Below are 24,241 nucleotides of genomic sequence, written 5' to 3'. Positions count from 1 at the left end.
GAAGAATAATAGTCCTGAAAAGCCTTGAAACCTGGCACTGACTTGGCCTCCTTATGGATAAAAGTCCTTTTAGATATCTGTTTCCAGAATAGGGAGGTTTCATTTTTATTGAATATTTGGTTTGGAAAGTAATTTCCTCCACAATCAGCTTATCTAGAGTTTCCAAACATGCTTCTACCTTCACATTGGCACTCGAAGACTCACCAGTTACATTCACATTATGTAATGAATAATGATTCTTGAATCGTTTAAATCACACAGAGCTAGCAGGAAATTCAACATCATAGTCGGGTCCAGCCTTTTCTTCCAACGTCGCAAACAGACATTTTCCTTTGGCCATGATTGTCATGGTGCTAAAAGAGATATGCTTCTGTGTCTGGTCTTCCATTCAGGTCATTAGAAGTTTCTCCATGTCTGATATAGGCCCTTCTCAAATTTTTGTAAGTCTTGCCTCTTTCAATGGAACAGATCCTTTAACAGCTTCCATCACCTTATTCTTGTTCTTCAGGATGATAGCTATGGTGGAATGGGACATGCCCGACTGATAAGCAATAACCATCACTGATTTTCCACCTTCGCAGTCCTTAATCACTTCAATTTCATTTCCAGGTCAATCCCTCTATGTGGCCTCTTACTGGCAACATTAGCAGTGGATTTTATACACTTAGGAGGCATGATGAACAAAACAACACAAGATTAAATTAAGCACAGAACAAATAATGCAGTAAACATGAGATGTTTGAGGCTGCTTCTGCTGTAACATGACATACTGTTTGACAGCAACCTTTTTTTTTTAATAAGTAGAAAGAGTGCACTCTAAAATAATGTTCACATTATGTAATGATATACAAATATACAAATCGGTAACAGTATAGTCAACATACAAGTCAGTAACATAGTAGTAAATATATACATCAGTAATACAGTCTTTTATTATCAAGTAGCATGTACTGCACATAATGGTATATGCTATGCTTTTACATGACTAGCAGAGCAGGTTTGTTACACCAACATTACTGCAAACATGTGAGTAATGCATTGAGCTGTGATGTCACAAAGTTTATGACACCACTAGGTCATAGGACTTTTTAGCTTCATTATAGTCTTCTGAGACCACTGTTGTATATGCTGTTCGTCACTGACCGAAATGTTGTTATGCGGCTCATGACTGTATAAAATAATAGTGTTACTAGTGGAAGGGATTTCTAATGTTCTCATTTGACAAAATTAAACATTAGTAACCCTATTTCAGTCTGAAAATATGTAACATCTAAAACTCAGAAAATGACATTGACAGCTACCTGGGTTACTTGGTAAAGGGACCAAATTAAAATTCCATCAGTCATTAGCACCTTGATACTTGCTTACCTGTCCTGCCTTGGCAACGCTTAGAGTTCTTCAGATTTCCACTCTCAACAGTGACTTCTATCTCATACTGTCTTCCCGGTATGAGCCCTATGTCATCTATGACATAATGTGTTTCTTCCTTTCCCACGGTGATGTTGAGCAACACCAAGGAATCATTGAAGAGCAGGATACGGTACTGCTCCCAGTCTCCAGCAGGGGGCGACCAGCTCACTACGAGGGACCTCACCGAACCATTGCTGTTTGCCTCCAGGTGCCCAACTTTCTCTGGAACTAAATGGTGAAATGATGTCAAAAAGGGGACACTAAAAACCAGAAATAAGGATACTTATTCACTCTTCATGGGCAACAGGAGATATGAGACCTAATATCTGCAACTCATACCATTTCTATCCCCACCTGGTGTTCGTGGATTGCAAATGAGTGTTTTCTTTCCTCACTATGAAGACAGTTGACACTCCAGAAATGTATGCCCGACTCACTTTAGTAGTATATCAGTAATGGGATCTTCTGCAATACTGTTAATTAATAACCTACTAATATGAACACTGTTTGCACACCAGTTCTAGAGACAATATTGATGTTACATCTAATGACCGTGACATTGATGGATATGGCATTTTTTTGAAAAGACTGCATGTTGTGGTCATAAAATATTCCTCTTTCAGTTGAAAAACACTAATCTTGCAATAAGCTCTGATTTTATTCCTTTGCTCAAAAACATTCACGGTCTCTCCATTAACTGCAGAACAAACCAAGTCCTGGGTGTGGCATTTGCAGTTCTCTACCACAATACGCCTCCATATCCTTCCAGTCTCCTGACTCCTCCCGCAGCCTCTCCCTCCTGCCCCACCCTCTCCAATGCTGGCCTCCAGGAGCTTGCTCTGCAGATGTGTAAGTCTCCTGGACTCTTCTGCGTTTGCTTATGTCATCCCTCCCACCTCAAATCCCCTTCCCTTATTTCTCTTCAGGAAGTCTTTACTGCTAATGTTTGTTCTCTTGTCTCTCTGGACATATGGTTCTTACTTGGGGTCTCTAACAACACAGAGAATGGACTCTGGAATCAGACAGCCTGATTTCAACTCCAGCCACACTATTACTGGCTGATGATTATGGACAAGTAATCTGTAAAACTGTGATAATAATAGGACCTTTCTTGTGAGAACTAAATGAAATAATGGCGTAAAGTCAGTGCCTGACACATGGAAATAGCAACACAATTACCATGATTAAAATGTACTGCAGTATTTTTATTTTGTGTGGGTATGTTCTACATTTGCGTGATTAGAACATAACTTCCTTAAGAACAAGGGGGTCAGCAAGTAAATATTTCAGGCTTTGTGGACCATTATGGTCTTTGTCTCGTATTTTTCTTTCTGTGTTTTTTGTAAACCCTTAAAAATGTAATAATCACCCAGCGTGGGGCTATACAAAAACAGGTTATAGGCTCTATTTGGCAGAAGGATATAGTTTGCTGAACCCTGCCATTTTAACAAATCCCAAAGCTCATGCTACAATAATTTACACATAGAAGGCACTGGGTAAACGTTTGGTGACTTAAATTAATAAAATAATTTAGTAAAAATATGGTTAAGTGCTAACTGGCCCTTACTATAAATGCTGATTAGAAATATTTCATTTATTAGTATCAATGCGAATGCATTTTTGCTACTTAAGTGGTGTGATGTGAAATAGCACAGGGCAGAGCCAGTTATGTAAATCAGGCAGGAATCGATCCAAACACATTCGCTTAAATAACTCAGATAAATGCAATTAACCCCCTGCTTTACTCTGTATGTGGGGCCTGACCACAGACACCCTCAATTATGGAGAGTCTACATAATTGGTCTACATAATATACTTCCCCAGGTTAGGGAAGGAGTTTTCCTTCTCCTCTTCTAAGATGGATCAGAGACTGATTTGAGCAACCAAGAGATATTCTGGGGCCAGCCTCACCTGTTCTGCCCACTGCCATCTTCTGAGCAGACAGTTCGCCCGAGACACAGCTGATGGTAACTTGATAAAGTCGTCCAGGGGTTAAGCCTTTAAATTGGGTTTCTGTAACCTGGGGTGCTAATGTTCTGGAGTCTGTGATGGTCCCTTGGTGAGACAGCGTGATGTTGTAGGAATCCACATTTCCAGGAGGTCTCTGCCACTTGACTTTTAGGGAGGTCAAAGTGCCATCATTTGTCACCTTCAGATTTGAGACTTCTGTGGGGGCTAATTAGGAAGAAAGGATAAGTGACTTTAACTAAGATAGCTTACCAAATTTTGACCCGAATTTTATTTTTATTTTTTTAAATATATTTTTATTGATTTCAGAGAAGAAAGGAGAGGGAGAAAGAGATAGAAACATCAATGATGAGAATCATTAATTGACTGCCTTCTGCATGCCTCCTACTGGGGATCGAGCCTGCAACCCCGGGCATGTGCCTTTGACAGGAATTGAACCTGGGACCCTTTGGTCCGCAGGCCGACACTCTATCCACTGAGCCAAACCAGCTAGGGCTGACCTGAATTTTAATCTTGACAAGCCACACTCCCTGCACAGAAGAAAATGACATCTTCATGAGGCAAACATAATACTGCAAAACCAAAGAAAAGCTATCTGGCTGGTGGAAAGAGCACCAATGTGGCAGTAGGAGTTTGAATTCTGGCTCCGACTGAGTTGAGTTGGCTGTGCGGCCCTGGGCAGCTCTGCCCATCTCACTGAGCCTAGGGGGGTCCTATTGGTAAATGAGCACTTGGTCAAAATTCTCAAAGAGGTCGTCATCTGCCTAATTTCTCCCCTTCTTTATGTATCTAATAATAGCAAGTACATAATAGATTGGTCAACTGATTGGCTAAAACAAAATTTTGTGTGCTAAAAATACTTTATTTTTCATTTTAAAGGATGATAAAATTAAAGCTTAAGAGTCGTGTCAATGACTCACTGATCCCGAAATTAAAATTATATCTTGTTCTCCTTCTACTCCTCCTCCTCAAAAAAAATAAAAAAAGTTTTGTCATTATTTCATCAATGGAAAATGATCACAAAGGAGAGATATTTTGGTGAATAAGTTTTCTACCTCTTGCTCATGCTGTATTTTGGGGCTTCGTTAATGGCGTAATATAAATTAACAACACTTCATTAAAAGAATGATTTTGAAAAATCAGTTAGAAGCGTAATTTGCTCTTGATATACATAAACAATTCTTAAGGTATACGGTATATCTTTGTTGGGAATGTCTATACATCTTTGAGATGTGATATGAAAGGTATATGTAAATGTATGGTATCCAAGTACATTCCCACAGGCCTCTGAAAGTTCCAGAAACTCTCATCATTAGAATCATTTTTAAGGCACTACATATCTGAGTTTATGTTAAAATTAGATACTTTCCCAAGAGATTGTATTTATGAACTCATTAGAAGATTAGAATCTACTAAAATGTAAGTTCCATGAGGGCAAAGGCTCTGTCTCTTTTGGGTGTTGTTATATTCTCAACGCCTAACATACAGTTCACACCCAAACAATATTGAATGAATGAATTAGTGTGTGTGTGTGTGTGTGTGTGTGTGTGTGTGTGTGTGTGTGAATTATTCATTAAAACAGCGCACATCAGTTTATCGGGCTATATTAGGCTGTGAGACAGGTCCTGGGGTTCTGGGTCTCAGGGCATGCTTTGTTTGGCAGAGCTTTGGGGAAATGGCTGTTTCACAGGAGTGGGTCTTCACGTAGTGCTGAGAAAAGTACCCTGGTTGACGGTGAGTGAAGTCACAAAGGCAGTGGCATCCTGTTTAAGAGAAGGGAGATTGGCATACTGAAATGAGAAGCTGGGACTCTATCAGTAATTAACCTGCTACTTCAGAATGCTGCCAAGGGCTAGTCCAGGGGTGGGCAAACTTTTTGACTCGAGGGCCACAATGGGTTCTTAAACTGGACCAGAGGGCCGGAACAAAAGCATGGATGGAGTGTTTGTGTGAACTAATACATGTTAACACTGCTGCTGGTGAAGGAGCGGAGGGGAGAGCAAGAGAACCCTCCGCTCTTTCGGCTCCGCGGGCCGGATAGAACAGCCTAACGGGCCGGATCCGGCCCGCGGGCCGTAGTTTGCCCACGGCTGGGCTAGTCTATACTTTAAAATAAAGGGAACTCCTCTTTTTCTAATCGGAAAAGTGGATACATATTAAGGGCCTTCTATGACATATGAATTTCAATTTGTCCTATATTATCATTATTCTAGTCAATCATAATCCTTGTTTATTAAACATTTCCTTGATTTGCCCATCATTCTTGTTCAGCTAGCTGGGGCACTTACTCGTCCTGGCCAGTTTCCACTTTCGGTTTTGCAGCCCTGAAGCCTCAGTTACAATGGTGAGGTTGTAGAGGTGGCCAGATGTCAGTCCATGAAAAGTGTAGGAAGTAGCATATTTGTCCACAACAACGTTATGAACTAGGATCCCTTTATCCATTAGTATCAGCTGGTATCTTTCCACATTCCCAGAGCCATGGGACCAGGAAATCAGGAGAGAATTCGTTTTTGCTGAAATACCAATATCTTTCACCGGGGATGGCACTAATGGGATAAAACGCATTTGCAAAGTGTCATTCATAACTTCCTTGTAGAAGACATAGACACATTTCATTCAAAATTGCACATTCATGTATGTTTCTCTGTACATCTAACTTGTGTGATAAGTAATGAAAACAGCACTTTTGAGATTTCACCAGAACCTAGATTCATGCTCTTTTCAAAGTCCACAGCCTAAAGCTACATCATAGTTTATCTGTTTGTCTCTCCAACTTAATATAGTGATTCTGTAGTTTTGCCCATGAAGTATGATGTGGCATCGCAGTAAAGGGAAAAAGAAAAAGTAAAGAACTAAAGGAGAGGAAAAATGGAAAGAGAGCAATAAAGCAGGAGAGAAAACGAGGCGAGAGTGAGTGATAAGAAAGACAGCCCCTTGTGGAAGGAGATGGTGAGATAGCATTGATCTTAGGGTGTCTGGGTGCCAGCAAAGACTTGTTCCAAGCATGGGGATCTTTAGAAAACATCATGACTTGATGTGATGAGAAGAATATACAAAGGAGGAAAACAGTTAACAAATTAGTATTATGGCACAAATTCAGAAGATGTTGTTGTCTAAGATTTGAGTTAGAAGGGCCATTAGGAAACACTTTGTTATTTTGGAGAAAACTCTAGACCCAGAGAAATGCCATGATGTGTTCAAAATAACCCAGCAAGCTAGCAGCACAGCCACACCTCCTTATTTTCAGTCTAGTCTTTCCATTCTATCACACAGCATTGTTGCATGTTGTATGTATGTATGTATGTATTGTGTACATATCTTTGATGTGGGAGCATTCTTACTTCCATTTCTTGAACTTAATACAATGTGAAAGGAGAATAGACTATTAATTACCCAACTACCTGTAATCTTACCTGTTGATCCATTGATATGAATTGTAGAGGACCGTTTATTTCCAGAAACAGCTGTGATGGCAATATTGTATTTACTACCAGCAGTAAGGTTAGAAAATGCATATTCATTCCATGAAGTACTCTCCTGAATTTGGGCCTCCTGCATCTTTTGGTGACCATCAAGTAACTGCACCTCATACCAGGTGACTCTTCCGGAAGAAGGAGTCCACCCAACGTGCAGGCTGGTTGAAGTAGTCTTCTCTTTACTGATCTCAAATCTAGCAGGAGGCAAAGGGTCTGCAAGGCAAAAACCAAGAAAGAGAAGGTGGCATGAAGACTCCTGCAAAACATGCTTACCTTGCTATAATCCAGATTCATTGTTCTTAAAACATCTGCTGCCCATGAACAAACCAGCATTTTACTCCACTTCCGAACTTACCATTTAATTTAAAAAAAGAAACCCACTCAGCTACTAGTCATATAAACTCCTTTTTCTAATAAAACTTTTTGGTTGAGACAATTCTGAGTTTGGAATTCCAAGTAAGGTGATATTGTCTTTGGCTTGCAAGTTCAGCACTTTTCAAACATTGACAAACATCCAGGCTATGCCTGGATAAATTATGAAAATCAACAGAAAATACAGACATTTAGAAATAATTTTGAAAGCTGTACTCAAATTTTTCTTTTTAAGGTTGTGGGTTTTCATGGCTAAGTATAGCTAACTTCTGGTTGTTTTAGATATCAGAAACCCACAAAAGATATAGGTCTGATTATGAGCCTAGGCTAGGTTTGCTCACCAAAATGAATTCTCTCAACAGCCGGGATTTCCGATGTCACTAAATTTTCAAAATTTGAGTTCTGGGACATATTGGAGCTACTGAGGCCCCTAAAGGAGGTGGAAATGGGTTATTCTGCACCCAGCTGTTCACTTAGCTTCAACTCTCAAAGCCTGGGTCAGTTTGCAAAGTCCCATTTCCCATGTATCGAATCTTCGTTATGGAACTCAAAATAGGATGAACAGCATGTCTCCAGGTTAGCAACTAAGTCAACAGTGTTTAGTGAGCAGAGAGACCATTTGAGAAATGAGACTCTCCCTGCTCTGAATGCTGGGAGTAGAAACATTGAGAGACATTCACATATGAGTAATTTTCAGAAATTCCACATGCTTCTTGGTCTAGAAAGTGGGATTAAGATAGGGAAAACGAGATTTCAATAGTCAGGTCAGATATTTTAGTGGCATGGCTACAGAGATCTCAGTTCTTATCTATCTCTTGGCAAATTATAGTTTTCCCACAAAATGACTACAGGAATTCTACAATGTTCTTAGAACAGTATATATTTTTAAATGGTGCTTGTTTGTGACACTAATATTCATACAAACAGGACCAAGCTAATCTTACTCTGTATTCAAAAGGCATTCATGATCAGAGAGTTCATAAGACTATCTATGGGTAACCTAGAGACACCATACATTGACTAAATTTAGCCTGTCATCTATATAATGTGTTTATGTTTTTGGCTATGATTTATATGAGCACATCATACTGCAAAAATTAAATAAACCACACAAGATTTTATAACTTCATCAATTAACAATAATATACATGTTAGCTGAGGCAGCAGTAACTTTAAGAGCCAGAAAAGCAAGGGTGAGCTTGGAGGACAAGATTGTGTAGTTTACACCCCATCCCAGCACAGGTTCACCTGAGCGTGTAGGCTCTAGAAACTGCTGACCTGGGCTTGCCCCCGGCTCCCCTGCTCTGTAGCTGTGTACTCCGGGCAATTCCTGAACCTCCCTGTGCCTCAGCTGTCTCATCTATGCAATGCCGATGATACTACTATCATTTCAGTAGAATTGCTATGAAGATTAAATTGAGTATTTTATCTGGAGCACTAAAAACTGTACCTGTACATAGTAAGTGTTCAGTGTTAGTTAGTATTATTATTACTTCTATAATCAGGAGAAGATCTTGTCATAGAAGCAGGAGGTTGTAGTAGCAGAGGGCATGGGCTTTGGAGTCAGAAGGAACTCAGTTCAAATCTCAGTTTCATCGTGTATCGGTCATAAGACTTTGGGCAAGTAACTTCGTTTGTCTAAGCCTCCCTTCTCCCATCTGTCTGGGGAATATAATTATAGTACCTGCATTCTTGGGGTTTTCAGTAGTAACAAAATACAGAGAAGATTTTACCTGGCATACAATGGGCACTCAGTGATATAAATTTACTCTGTGTACTTGGTCATAAAAAATTCCTCTGGCCCTAGTGGTTTTGGCTCAGTAGAAAGAGTGTCAGCCTGCGGGCTGAAGGGCCCCAGGTTTGATTCCAGACAAGGGCATGTACCTCAGTTGCAGGCTCCGGCCCTGGTTGGAGCATGTACAAAGGCAACCAATCAATGTGTTTCTCTCATGACAGAATCAATGTTTCTGTCTCTCTCTTTCTCTCTCTCTCTCCCTCCCACTCGCTTTAAGAATCAATGGAAAACTATCCTCAGGTGAGGATTAACAAAAAATCTCTCTCTATAAAACCCTAATATGCAAATAGACCAAACGGCAGAACAACTGAACCAAACAACTGGTCACTATGACATGGGAGCAGGGCCGCCGGTAGACAGGGGACCGAGGGCTGTGGCGGAAGGGGCTGGGCAGGGGCACAGAGAATGGGCCGAGACCTGCCCCTGTGCCCACCGCAGCCTCGCGGCCCACAGTTCCTTTCAAGGTGCACGAATTCGTGCACTGGGCCCCTAGTAAATAAATAAGAACAAATGTGAGCACTTCTTAAAAAAAAATTCCTCTGAATAACTGATAAAATGAAGGCAAAAGTGGAATACAATTTTTTTAAACCAAAGTGATAAAAGCTTTAGTTGCTCTCTTCATAAAAACTAACCTTGAGAAAAATCTTACCAATTTATTCCCATGAAATAACTCTCTAACCCTTAAGATAAAATAAAAAATTCCCAAGGTGGTTCACATTTAAAAGCTCTGGGGGAAAAACAGTTTTTTGTTTTTTATTCCTGGCAATATTATTTCTATCTTAGATAATGGTCTATAATTAAGGACATCATAATAAAAGCAAAGAACATAATTATCCCTCACAGAAAGTTTTCTTATTATCTGGCAAGGATGGTATTTCACAACCATAAGATTCTAATAGCCAACAAAACTCAAGAACAGCCTTGTCATAGCCAACCGAGATGACACATTTTTGCTGAAGAGGCATTTTAGGGACAAGGATGAGAGGGACAGCTCCTTTCCAGTGATAGTTCCAATGAGATTAATACTGTACCGTCATCAATGTCTACAACTGAGCCAGATAAAGGCCAAAGAAAATGATGTTATGTTCAGTATAATCTAAACATATATAATCTGCAAAATAGGAGCTCCAGAAAATGAATTTTAAGGTTCCGTGCCTAGAGGGTGAAGTTCAAAAATGCAGACTTTATCTAATCTCTCTGAGCCAGAAAACAAAACAGTCAATCCTTTGTGCATCCGCTAGAACAAAGGAACAATGAGACTGGAAGTGCCTGGGCTGCGAGAACCTGCACTGGAAACAAGCACTTACAACCCCATTTACGCTGTGATAAAGCCCTTTGCTGGCAGCTGCCCACTACTGCTGTGCGCGCGGCAAAGTCAGTTTCCAGACATCTCACGCTAAGCCCAATGAAAACTCTGCTGTATTAAAAAAAAAGTTTTCAATATTTTATTTGAAACAAATTAGATACTTCCATCCAGGATGCTAATTTCATATATAATGTATGTAAATAGGGAGATTTTTAAAATGCTATTTGGAAATTTAGTTATATGTCAGTAATCTTCTGGATTTATAAGTTGTATGTAATTAGAAAACCCCACGTAATTTATGTAATTTATGCTGATGGCTAGAGGTATCAATGCACATAGGTGTGCAGTACAGCCTTTCTTGTTTTCCATCCAACACTCTCATACACGATAACCAGTGAAGTATTATCTATATAAATAATAAAAGCCTAAGGGATCATTAGGGAGGAACGACCAGAACAACCAGTCGCTATGATGCACACTGACCACCAGGGGGCAGACGCTCAACGCAGGAGCTGTGGCGGGAGCCTCTCCTGCCTCCGCTTCGGTGCTAAGGAGCAGCGAGCAGGCTGGCGGTAAGGAGCGAGGGGTCCCGGACTGTGAGAGGGCACAGGCCAGGCTGAGGAGACCCCCCACCCCCAACCCCGTGCACGAATTTCCTGTACCGGGCCTTTAGTAAACTATACGAATTGTTGAAAACCATAAATCAATAATTTAATTTCAAGCAATACATCAAAATTTATCATTAGCCATACATTTAAGACATCTTTGTGCTTCTGCGTTTCAGATAGACCTGAAATGCCCAATGCAAAGTGCTGCCATATTCATCTGCCAGATTTCAGTGACTCTACCAGTACTTGGAAGTCCTAGAATACCATAAACTGGCTTGATGTCAATCCAACTTTTCTGTTCTCAGAGGAAAAGATGAAGTGTAGCTAAATTCCTGAACCATAATGAATTCTTCCTTGTTTTTTCATTTTCTTTAATGTTACAGGAAGAGGGAGAGACTCATATATACATATAATGAAAGCAGTATTTTCTTAAAAATTCTTTTGCATGGCTATTAAAATACCTTTTGATATAGGAATTTCCAGAGTGTTTAGAGTTCAAAATGATAGTATTCATTTTGGAAATAAAATCAACCTTATCACAAGAGTGCAGGCAACCCATGGGTTAATACCAAACGCTCTTCTTGAAGTCATAATAGCACCACAGTCTATCTGTAAGATCTGAGAGTTTACAATAGATTTTCTCAGTTTTGAAAACCTGCACCAACGGATGGTTTGTGGCTTTTGCCCTAACGAACAAAGTGAAAAAACGATGGCTCACAGTCTCCAGTTAATTAAACACATCTCTTTTACTTTGTGATTGTTGCTGTTTGACTATACTAGTCAGCTTTCTGATGTCTTTTAAGATGATATTCTATATTATGCCAACACATCAGGTTAACATGCATTTGATTTATCACCTTAATAGACTAGAAATGAAGTTCAGGCAAGAAGGAACTTTCAAAGTTTTAACAACCTTGAAAGGGAAATTAAAGTGGTTTTGACCATTATTTGCATCATCATTAAGTGCAGGATGCCCCCTTATATTCTAGGTCATCATATTTGGCTCTACATATGTAATTAGTAGGTGGTCTACCATGTGAGAGTTTACAGTCTACTCAGGCAATTAACAACTAACTTAGATATTAAACAAAACCTGGGTTCAAATCTCAACACTGTCCGTTACAAAGGTGACTTTAGGCAAGGGGCTTACCTTTGCTGATGCTCAGTTTCCTATCTACAATGGGACCCACAGTACGTTGCAGAGTTTAAGTGCTAAGAGGTAATGGAGGTAAAGAAGGAAGTGCAGCCCTCACACGTGTTGGGCTCCCAGAAAATGGCAGTTGACTTCTCTGACAAGGTCAGAAAGATGTCAGAATTATTCTTTATCTCCCTGGGGGATTCCAGCAAATTGGTGTCTGGGAATGGAAAGTGAAGCAATTTTTCTGTGTTCTCCTATCATTCTGTCTGGACAAATTAGATTTTATTTATTTCTTGCTAACCTGTAGAATGCTATGCCCACCAACAGAAATCAGACTAATGGAGGACGCTTCCCAAGTACGCAAAAGAAGATCAAGTTCAGAGCAGTAAGTTGGTTCGTTCCCTATATGCAGCTCAGCTTGACTTTAGAACTCCTGAAATAGACTGCAAGTAGCTGATTGCTAAATAATGGCATCCATCACCAAGAATTCGAAGCAATTGAAAATCAATCACTGCTAATAATTTATAATTTCTTCACACTCTAACACATTTAATCATTATTCCACCTTTGTGTAGGCTACACACACACACACACACACACACACACACACACACACACACACACAGACTCATTTTTTAGTATATTTTTTCCTTAAAAAGTCAACTTGGAAAGTAATAACAAAGTGTCATGTAGTAATTTGAAAGAACTAATACCAGCTTAAGAACTATGTCCGTTTTTGCAGAATAGTGGAAAGAATTGGAGTTGGATGCAGTGAATTGGGGTTCAAGTTCTACGCCTATCCTCTATTAGCTGTGTGGATTCGTGATCTGTTAATTCTTAGGAATATCAATCTTAGCTCCAACCTGAAAGTAATAATAGCAAACTTACTACACACTTAGTATGTGATAAAAACCATTCTAGAATTTATATGAACCACTTAAAGACCCTATGAAGTAGGCGATATTTTTATTATCATCCCCACTTTATAGAATAGGCTTGGGGAGGTTAGTAACTTGCCCAAGGCAATTTGTCAAGTAAGTGATGGAGGCAGCAGCTTTCAGAACTCAACTCTTAACTACTCTGCAACCCGGGCCTTCATAATACTCCCTCCACAGGACTGTCATGAGGATAAAATTAAACAATATGTGGTCAGTGTAATATTTATTTTATCTATTCAGATTTGACCATGCATAAAGAAGAATGGTACCAACATTTTGATGCCAATGAAAAATAGAAAAACTATGTCAATAGCTCTTGAACTCCAGTGTGCACTGATTCACTTCGATATTTGTTTAAAATCAAATACCCTAGGCTCCACTCTTTCTAAATTCATTACAGGCTGGGCAGAAGCCAAAAATATGCCTTCATAACAAGCTCTGCAAGAGATTTCGATGCAAATAGCTTACAGAAATCATGGCCTGTGTTTAAAGCTACGTAAGTGTTATGGGCTGAATTGTGTTCCTCTAAAATTCCTATGTTGAAGCTCTAACCCCCAATACTTCAGAATGTGACTGTGTTTGGAGATAAAGCCTCTAAGGAGGTAATAAAGTTAAAAAGATTGTTAGGGGAAACCCATTCCAGTATGGCTGGGGTCCTCATAAGAAGAGGAGATTAGGCACAGACAGCACAGACAGAGGGACACCACGTATGGACGTAGTGAGAAAGTGGCCACCTGCAAGCGAATCAGAGAAGCCTCAGAAGAAACTTGCTGACACCTTGATCTGGGACTTTTAGACCCCAGAATTGAAAGAAAATAAATTTCTGTTATTTAGACCATTCAGTCTGTAGTATTTTGCAGTGGAAGCCCTAGTAGGTTAGTACAATAAACAGCATTTTGAAATGGAAATAATAACTGATATGATGATTTGGTAATTACAGCTTCTAAAATGCTTTTTATTAAAGAAAAAGGAGTTAACCATATTAAAAGTGCTGATTTTTTCCTCTCATGAATAAGTAGGTGAAACTAACTAACAAGAGGGCATTCCTCCTATGGGTGAAGTTCCCTACCACTAGTCTACTTCCCTGGGCTCCTTAACTTCCCCAAAAAGCAATGAGAGTAGGCCGTATTTTTAGTATATGTATATTTTCCTACTAAAATATTCATTTCTTTCATTCATATTTACTTGTCTATCTATCTATCTATCTATCTATCTATCTATCTATCTATCATCTATTCATGCATAGATCCAACTATTAATCTATTCATTAACTCATTCATTCATTCATCTACCCATCCATCCATTTAATCAATATTTATTGAACGTGTACCATGTACTAGATGTCATTTTAGTTGCTAAAAAACTACTTCTTATTGATGGGAAGATAAAAGCCCCCAAAAGTTCTAAATGAAAACCAGAAAATTTCATTTAAACAAACTCAAATGTCCTTAGGATGCATTCAGGTAAGGACATATGAAATGGTCAAGTGAATTAGTATCTGAAAAGAGAAGCCACAATTCAGCTCTAGAGAGTTCTAGGAATTTGATGGCCCAGTTTTGCCAAATTTTCCAATATTTTAAGAGAATCCATACATCTGTTTTTTTATGTAAATTTTCCATTTTTTAATGCTGGTGAAGCAAATTGAACTCTTCACAAACACTACGTGAACCAAATAAAACAGCTATTATGAAGACACCTACACATCCCTAGGGGCTATCAGTTCTCAGCTTCTGCTCAAAACTGAGGACACAGTGTTGCAAAAGTGCGGGGTTCTCCAATATCAGCTATCTTCATATCTGATTTCTGATGAAATCACAACTAAGTGATTTGGCTTTCAACTTATTATGGTTGTTGCACAGATGTTTTAGTGGCTGAAGAAACCTGAGACCTTCCCAATGTCTTCTCCGTGGTCATGAAAGCATGACGTACATTCAGGAGGCAGGGCAAGGTCTTCACCCAGGAAAGAAGCGGCCAAGGTCTGACACCACCTTCATCATAACCTTCTCTCACCTCTGCACAGCCCTGCAAGGGCACCATGTATCGTCTTTATAAGCTCACCAATCACTACCTGGTGTTAGTCACTGCAGTATCCATGCTCAGTAAACGTTTGCTGAACTGAATATGAATGCACACCTTTTGCTGTTCCGATTTAAAAGCTGGAGTGAAAATTGGTTGTTGCTGAAATAGTTCTCATTTAGTTAACATTTTGATCTTTAAGGTCATGGCTACATGACACCAAAATAACTAGTTCTTTTAGAAAATTATTAGGAAAAACAATCAGACAAATCACACTTGGGATGATACAGAGATAATCCAAGCAACTGCTGCCTTTCTAGCCAGGTCATGCCTTGCTCTCACTCTGATTTATTGCAGCCCAACAAGACAGGCAAACTGGCATAAAGATAGCACATCACACTTTGAATGACTTTTCTCTTTGAAGTTATATCTCAGAGTTTGTATTATATACCACTAGTTGGTCCTGTTTTATTACACTAAAGTATAATTTGTAGATCTCATCTCTGTAGTTTAGCAATTAATATAGAGGAGTACTGGTCCTTTCTTTTAAACAAATGAAAAATTCACACATATCCTTAAAATATAGATGGCACTATTAACAAAAAATAAACAACCAACCAAAAAATATCCTCCTTGAAGAAAAAGGAACACTTGTGCACTGCTGGTGGGAAAGCAGACTGGTGCAGCCACTATGGAAGACAGTAGGGAGTTGCCTCAAAAAACTGAAAATGGAACTCCCATTTGACCCTGTGATCCCACTCCTAGGAATATATCCCAAGAAACCAGAAACACCAATCAGAAAGGATATATGCATCCCTATGTTCATAGCAGCACAATTCACCATAGCTAAGATCTGGAAACAGCCTAAGTGCCCATCAGTAGATGAATGGATTAGAAAACTGTGGTACATCTACAGGATGGAATACTATGCTGCTCTAAAAAGGAAGGAACTCTTACCATTTGCAACATCATGGATGGAACTGGAGAGCATTATGCTAAGTGAAATAAGCCAGTCAATGAAGGAAAAATACCACATGATCTCACTCATTCATGGATAATAGAGACCATTATAAACTTTTGAACAATAATAGATACAGGGGCAGAGCTGCCTCAAACAGATTGTCAAACTGCAGCAGGAAGGCCGGGGAGGGTTGGGGGGCAGGAGGTAGGGGAGTATGAGATCAACCAAAGGACTTGTATGCATGCATATAAGCATAACCAATGGACATAAGACACTGGGGGATAAGGGAGGCTAGGGGACTGTCTAGGGCGGGGGGAAAAATGGACACATATGTAATACCCTTTGTAATACTTTAAGCAATAAAAAAAAATATCCTCCTTGAAACCTGATTTTAAATCTTAAGTTTCAAAAAAAATGTTTACTTAAATATAATTATTTGTTAAGTGTGGAGAATCCTAAGAAGAGTTATACCATCATACAAAGAAGTGTGAAAAATTATCATTATACAAACATCACCTGCAAGTTTCATTCTTCATATTCATCATAAAATTTGTGGTGTGAAGTGTACCTGTGGTACTGTAAAAGTAACTCCTTAGGAAAAATGATGAGAACCTGAATGCTAACACATTGGATGCTGATGAAGTCTTTTTTTAAAACTCGACATAGTTAATAAAATTGAAATATTTACTACATTTAACAAATGTCTCTGGACTTGAAACACCTACATGTATAATAAATTGAAAGGGCATTCTAACTAGTCACCTCCACACTATGTCCTTTTCCATCAGCGTTTGTTTCCAAAAAGTAGAACCTATGGGTCAAGTGACTGTATTCTGGCTTATGAATGTCTCCATCCTTTCTCCCATAAGCTTCTGAAGGCTCACCTAGTTTTTAAAATCATCTGGTCCACTCAACACAGACATCTTATCAAATGTAATGACTACATCTGGAAGTTCTGTCATAAATTTCACAGCATTACCAATCTGAATGTTCACAAAACTATCCTCACATACCAAGAAACCAACAACTTTACGACTAAAACCCAAGTTGCTTAAACTTCTATAAAATATTCTAATTGCATGGTTGATTCCATTCTTTCTGATTCTATATGAAAATACAACTAAGTGTTTAACAAGTGGTATTTCTTTTCAATTTAAGTTTTTGCAAATCTCAGAAATTATTTAAAAGTTTCATGTGAAGTAAGTCAAGTGATGTAACTGGGCATTCTTAACTTTACTTTGAAAACATAAGAGAATTAATATTTTCTTGACTAATTTCATGAACCCATTTCCTGATCCTGAGAATGGAAAGTTCTCACACCTCTTTGAAGAACTCTAGCTGAAGAAGTGATCTTTGTTCAGGCTGCATGTGAAAGAATAGTAAGGACGACACATTTCTAAATTTAACTTCTGGAATTCTTCAGTTAAATGTGACTTTCTAGATAAAAGTACGTCTTCACTATTGCAATAAATAAAGATAATGTTAAAAGGAAGACGAATGAAGTCATAAGACATCAAAGTCATCTGAGAAGTTAGAACACATCTGGGGGTGGCATGGGGATTAGTGAGGTCAGGTGCATGCGAGTCCCTACCTAAGGGGCTGGCACTCCGTAAGAACTTGGAGCTAAATGACCAAGTCTACCACTCTTATTATTCAGATAAGCAAACGGAGGCAGGAAAGACAAACTTAGCATGCATATATGCATGGAAGGATTTACCAAAAGTGTAAGGAAAATAACTGACTTGCAGTGCAGAGTAACCAAAGGACGTTCTCTGATACTACACAGTTTTAGTTCCGTAATACAAAATTATTTTCGTACCCTTGTTTCAAAGGACTTGTCTAATAGTCTCTTATGAATGGCTCTATTCTACTCCTGAAGATTTTATATCCTGGTTCCAAAAATAAAACTAAGTTGAGGAAAGGCATATCACTAATCATTGCACTTCCATTATTTATTCTAAAAACATTTACTTAAAATTATTCCCGGGCTTGACAATTTAATGGATTGGAAGCTCAAACCACATCACGTTAACAGACTCCCTCCACAGTGTCGCTTTGCTGTAACCTAGAAGCGAAGAGTCCGCTGTTTTCAGCACTAAGGAACTCTCTGAAAGCCAACCGCGCTGCTTCTGGCCAGACCTGAGGACATTTCTCTCCACAGGCATTTTTACCTTTATTTTTTGTATGCCTGGGACTCAAATGCAGCACCAGCTGGATGAGGCAGGGCTGGCCATCCAACAAGCACCTGTCACCCCTTTACCTGTTTGCAAGACCACGGTTCTCTCTTCTCCATCCAGAGCCACAATCCTGAAGTGATAGACGGTTCCCGCTTGTAAATCCTTGGGGTTACATTCATAGGTGGTGTTGTCTATCCTCACGGGGTGGCACCTCGTGAACCCCGATGTGTCATTGCTGTAGATGCGGCTGAAGTTACAGGGCGGCCCCAGAGTCCTCCACTGGAGAGACGCGGCCCGGCTGGAGACCCTGGACTCGGTCACGGTGAAGTTACACCTCGCCGGCTCCCCCAGTCCGGTCTGCAGAGGAACCAGAGACAGCAGCTGAAGCCCGCAGCCTGGGCTGCCCAGGGGCAGCTCCACCGCGCGCTCCCCGCGACGCCACTCAGCCCTCCCCCCAGCCTCAGCGCATCCCGGGGCGCACCCCGGGGGGAGGTGGGTGGCAACGGCCTCCCAGCGGCTCCTTCCCCAGAGCAGCAGGAGAAAAAAGTGGCTTTTTTGCCTCGGACAGTCTGGCTGGAGGCTCAGAGGAGGATCTTTCTTCGCAGGGGAGATAAAGAAATCCAGCCACCTCCCTCCCCAAAACGTAAGCGAGGAGACCCGAAAGTGGGGTGCGTGGGAGTTGGGCCCTGCGGGGCGGGCATGGCGCGCGTCGGCCGCGACCTCCCCGTCCACTCACCTGCAGCAGGCTCAGCGCGGTGCACAGGGCCAGCCCGGCTCCCTGGCTCAGCATCGCGCTCGGCGGCCGGGGCTTCCCTCCCTGGCTCCGCCGAGGGGCTGCGGTGCCCGGTGGCCCCGACGGCCGCGCTGGGGGCCACGTGTTGCGCGCGCTCAGGGCGCCCGGCGGGCGCGGGGCGCTTCCCTCGGGGCTGGCGACGTGCGAGGGCTGCAGCGGCCGCCGCTGCTGCTGCTGTGGCTGCCGCCCCGGGCGGGCTGCGGACGCGGGAGGCGGCGGGGGCCGGCAGCGCGCCGCCCTTCCCACGCTGCCATTCTGACCCGCTCTGCCTCGCCCCGCGCCCCGTCCGCGGACTTCCGCAATCAAAAGGCAATTTCCTCGTCTCCCGGCAAAGGAACAATGCGCCGGCGAGGGAGGGAGCCCAGAGGAGCCAACGCCTGCGGCTGCCAAGGGCGCTCAAGGCGGGCCAAGCTGCCCCCCGCTGCCCCGCGCCGCCCTCTCCCCGGCTAGGGGTCCTGTCTGGATCCCAGGAGCGCTGCTTCCTCCTCCTTCTTCCCCTCCCCTCGACTTTCACTTTTCCCCACTCTGTGGTCCCCAACCCCGCCGCCTTGGCCACAATCAGCACTTGCGCCCTCTCACTTTCCAGCCCCCGACCCCTGCCCCTTCCTCCCTCCACGCCCAGTGCCTCCCCCTCCCTGTCTTCCTTCCTATCTTCCTCGTCTGCTTTCTCCAGGGCCCCTTTTGCCCAGGATTAAACTTAACCGCGGCAGAATTCCCGGGGTCATTTACACTCTCCTGAAGGCTTTATTAGAGTGCTTTTGCCCTTCTCCCCTCAAAGCATTCCTTTGTCCCAATGCGCATCCTTCTGACACCAGCAAGAGAAAAAGACCCCCGAAGGATCTTGTCCATTGTCAACTTGACCTTTATTTTTTTCTGCCATTCACTTTCCCCTTCTTCTTATGTAGAGGTCGGTGTCCTTCCTAAATGTTATGCAACTGGTGCTAACCAAGAACAAAATCACTGCCAATTGTTCAACCCACAGGCAAAGCAGTTTCACCACCGATCATCCAGCAGTGAAAGCCAATTCATCCATAAATGTCCAAGGAATATAAGAAAGAAATATAAACTCTTGCTTGTGGAAGACACTATTGATGGCTCAGCTCCCCCACATATAACAACAAAAAAAGAAAGCCATTTATTCACTTTTCAGGACTGACTAGATGCTTTTTAGCAACTGCCTCAGTATCTGAATGATTGTGTATCTGAAAATGGATTTTACAACAGTTCCCAATAACCAAAGAGCAAAAATGTTTAATTGTACAGTTAGTTAACAGGTGATAATAACGTAATATTGCAATAGCTTTTATAGTGTTTGAATGCTTTTTGGTGGGTGCCATCCATAATAGCTGTCAAAAGAGATGAGATTTCGCATTTTAATTTTTCAAATCAGAATACTCTAGAGCTAAATCAATGAAAAAGATGACATATTCCCTTCTTTTTCAAATAGATTATATACACAGAAAGCTATATTATATAGGCTACTCTATCGACTGCTAACTACTTTGAAGAAACACAGAAAAAAGTAAAAATTATTTAAATTATTTTAGGAAACGTGTGTGTGTGTGTGTGTGTGTGTGTGTGTGTTTAATCTCAATGAAAACGTGAAATTTTTACTCATTCAGAGATTCTATGGGCTTTCCTCTGCAGTCAGACCAAAGATTTCAAATCTCTTTTGAGTTAATAAACACTCAAAGGTCAAACTCAAAGCATGTGTGTATTTTTTGGAAAAACTGAATCTTTGCTATTTCACTGTTCAGGTCATTTGTCTTAGAAAAGTGCCTTTGCTCTCCATATTTTGCCCCCAAGTTCAAGGGCTTTCACAGCCTGGCATGCCTTTCTGCACGACCAGAAATCGCACTCTCCTCCCTTGCTCAGATACTGTAAGCCTCCTGGCTGCCTCCAGCCTTCACAAGGGCCTTTTTTTTCAGCTTTCTTGCTTTTCAACATCTTTTTCTTTTTGTGCTGTATTCAGAGGACAATGTGCTTTCCTCATCTGTAAAACTGGAATAGTACCTATTCTAAATATTTCCCAGAGCTATGACGAAGAATAAATAGATCACATATGTTAAAGCACCTTTGCAAACTCTAATGTGCTGTACAAGTGTCAGGCTGCCTAGTTAGAGATTGCACCCAGATCAGCTTTTTTGCTCTTTTGAAAATTTACTCTTCACATAGGTTGTGCTTTCCTAACTTCTACTGCTCATCCATGTCTTTTCCACTGAGGTTTATAAAATTTTCTCATAAATTGTTCCTCCTATTTGGAATCTTCTCACCAAGTAGATCCTGTATGCTACAAATTTTCCCAAGCATCTTTGTTGTTGTTCCTGTTATCTTTATTTTACTAAATTTTTAAAAATTCTTTATTGTTTAAAGTATTACATATGAATCCCTTTTCCCCCACTGACCTCTCCCCGCTTGTTTCCACCTCCCCACACATGCCCTCACCCCACCCTACTGACTGTGTCCATGGCTTATGCTTATATTCATGCATACAAGTGCTATGACTGATCTCTCACCCTCCTCCCCCCACCCCCATCTTCCCCCTCAGGTTGGATAGTCTGTTTGATGCTTCTATGTCTATGTCTCTGGATCTGTTTTAGTTCATCAGTTTATGTTGTTCATTATATTCCACAAATGAGTGAGATCATGTGATACTTATCTTTTTCTGACTGGCTTATTTCACTTAGCATAATGCTCTCCAGTTCTATCCATGCTGTTGCAAATGGTAAGAACTCCTTCTTTTTTACAGCAGCATAGTATTCCATTGTGTAGATGTACCACTGTTTTCTAATCCACTCATCTGCTGATGGGCACTTAGGCTGTTTTCAAATCATAGCTATTGTAAATTGTGCTGCTATGTCATAGGGGTGCATACGTCCTTTCTGATTGGTGTTTCTAGTTTCTTGGGATATATTCCTAGAAGTGGGATCACTGGGTCAAAAAAACCAAGCATCTTTTTTTAAAAAAAAAAAACACCACATGCCAGCAACCTTATAAGTTAATTTTTAAGTTACTTTCATTTCCAGTAGACTGTGTAACAATCCTTTCTTATAATCCTTACTTTTGGGCAGGCAAATACACCAAAAAGGCAACATTTGAAGAGGACTAACAAAGCAAGTAATGGCAAAGGTTCCTCGCAACAGTTTAGATGCTTCCACGTTCTGTATTACTAACAGTGAGCTGCTAATAATGCCTTGGGAATAGGAAATTGGAAAAGAAGGAATGCCTTCTTTATATGCACTTATTTGATTTTTGAGACACACATATATTTAGAATCATGTGCTGTCCTTTATCTATTTTAATGTCAATTATATGAAGAATCATAGCAATGCATGAAGGAAAGGACCAGTAGTCACAGACATTTCTTTTCCAAAGTTATGTAACTACTAGTGTGCCAGTTCTTCTTTCTTTCTTTCTTTCTTTCTTTCTTTCTTTCTTTCTTTCTTTCTTTCTTTTTAGGGTGGGGGAGGGGTGGATTTTAATACACAGAGTGCTCCAAAAGTTAGTGAGTCCTAAATAACTCATAAAAAGTAATATATAAAATGATGAGGGAAAGTTTAAATTCAGGATATTATTATTACATTTTTCCTTTTAAAAGTATTTATACTAATATTAAAAATTAGAATTATAAGGGATTCAAGGCAACATGGGGCTGCCAGATACCATCTTTTCTACAAGTTTATTTGAAACTACTGTACAAAGTGTAAATAAATCGATTCCTTTTTTCCTTTGCTCTCATCTTTGTTTGGAATTCCTCAACTTCTTTTGAACCTATTTATCCTGAATAATGACACTGTGTTTGCTTTAGAAGTTACTGCACTCCAGAAATTTGGGATCAGCCATCCTGTAACTTTTCAGGGGACAACCTCTTCTCTTTGCCACTAGGAAGCCTTTCCCAGACTGCATGGGAAAGGTGGGGCTGCTTTTGATTAGATATGACTGAACAAGCAGCTGCCTTTTAAACAAGTTGTCATAGCAATCCTATCTAATAAAGGGGAATATGCAAATTGACCATCACACCATCACAAACGATGGCAGCACACATAGCCACAAGATGGCAGTGCCGAGTCCCCTCAACCCTGCTGGGGGGGAGGGGAGCAGGCGCATGGTGCAGCCGAACCCGCCCTCGGCCTCCCAGCCACCTAGGGCCAGTCCAAGGTGCAGGCTAGCCTCGGATTGTGGCTGCCTGGCTGCCCAGCTGCCCAGGGCTGCCCGAGACTCAGGTAACCAGGGCCGGCTGAGGCTTGCGCTGCCAGCAGTGGCAGCAGCAGAGGTGTGATGGGGTGTCAACTTCCCCTGATCGCTGGGTCGCCTCCCATCCTTGAGGGCTCCCAGATTGTGAGAGGGGGCAGGCCGGGCTGAGGGACGCCCCCTCCGGTGCATGAATTTTCATGCACTGGGCCTCTAGTTAATGAATAATTGTTATAATTTACACATTCATTAATAATGAATTCATGGATGAAAGCATGGCTCTTGTCACATTAATAATATAGATGTCAAATATGATAGTCTAGGGGCCACACTTTGAGAACAGCTACTTCATTCATTTCAGGGTTTGGGCTAGGATGGGAAAGCTGTGGAGATGAGAGAAGAGCAGAGCAGATTGGTAACATTGATTGGTTAATTCAGACACCTCACCCATGACCTGAAATTTTCTTTGTGACTTGGCCTCTGCCCATCTCTTACCTCCCTCCTACTTGCTCTTTACGCTTCAGTAGCCTAGGTCTGATAATTCACTGTTTATTCAGCAAATACTGACTGAGCATTAGCTGTCAGACTCTAGTTCCGGTTTTGGAGACACCCCCATGGAGCCAACTTTCTCCTGCCCCCAGGCCTTTGTGCCTGCTATTTCATCTTCTTGGACCACTCTTCCCCAGGTGCTCTGCTTGGCTATCTTCCTTTCCACCTTTAGGTCCCAGCTTAAACACACCTGTAAGGGGCCAGACCCCTTCTGACCTCACAAGGAAAAAGTGTCCTTTTATCGGTCTTCATTTCAGTAACCCATTTGTTTCATTCAGAACATGATGACACTATCTGCCTTCCCAGGGCATATGAGGAATTCCCTTAGGACAGAGTCTTTTTTGTCTTGTTCTTTTTGCACAAAGCTTGGCATAAAAGTATAGTTTCAACAAATATTTGTGGAATGAATGGATAAATGAATAACTGAATCTTTGTAAGTTGCTCAGTAAATATTGTTATGTGAATAAATACTCTGAACAAGTCCTTCTAAGCATATTCCATCTGGATGCCTCAGATATCATCTTGGAAGGGAAGATGGGAAAG

General features: G+C 41.1%; 1 protein-coding gene across 1 annotated transcript in view; it reads right to left on the bottom strand.

Moving 5' to 3' along the window:
* The window catches only part of PTPRB (protein tyrosine phosphatase receptor type B), an 84,150-nt gene extending 64,936 nt beyond the window's left edge, over positions 1-19,214 (bottom strand). Inside the window, exons 1-6 of the mRNA XM_081083295.1 lie at positions 18,902-19,214; positions 18,249-18,522; positions 6,792-7,067; positions 5,667-5,924; positions 3,322-3,585; positions 1,369-1,638 (exon numbers count right to left, since the gene is read on the bottom strand). Of these exons, the coding sequence (XP_080939421.1) occupies positions 1,369-1,638; positions 3,322-3,585; positions 5,667-5,924; positions 6,792-7,067; positions 18,249-18,522; positions 18,902-18,955 (1,396 nt within the window). The 5' untranslated portion in view covers positions 18,956-19,214. The remainder of the gene's footprint in view (positions 1-1,368; positions 1,639-3,321; positions 3,586-5,666; positions 5,925-6,791; positions 7,068-18,248; positions 18,523-18,901) is intronic.
* Positions 19,215-24,241: the final 5,027 nt, after the last annotated feature.

Source organism: Myotis nattereri (genome assembly GCF_964212035.1).
Source record: "Myotis nattereri genome assembly, chromosome: 2".
NCBI lineage: Eukaryota > Metazoa > Chordata > Mammalia > Chiroptera > Vespertilionidae > Myotis > Myotis nattereri.
This window is presented reverse-complemented; position numbering and strand designations above follow the sequence as displayed.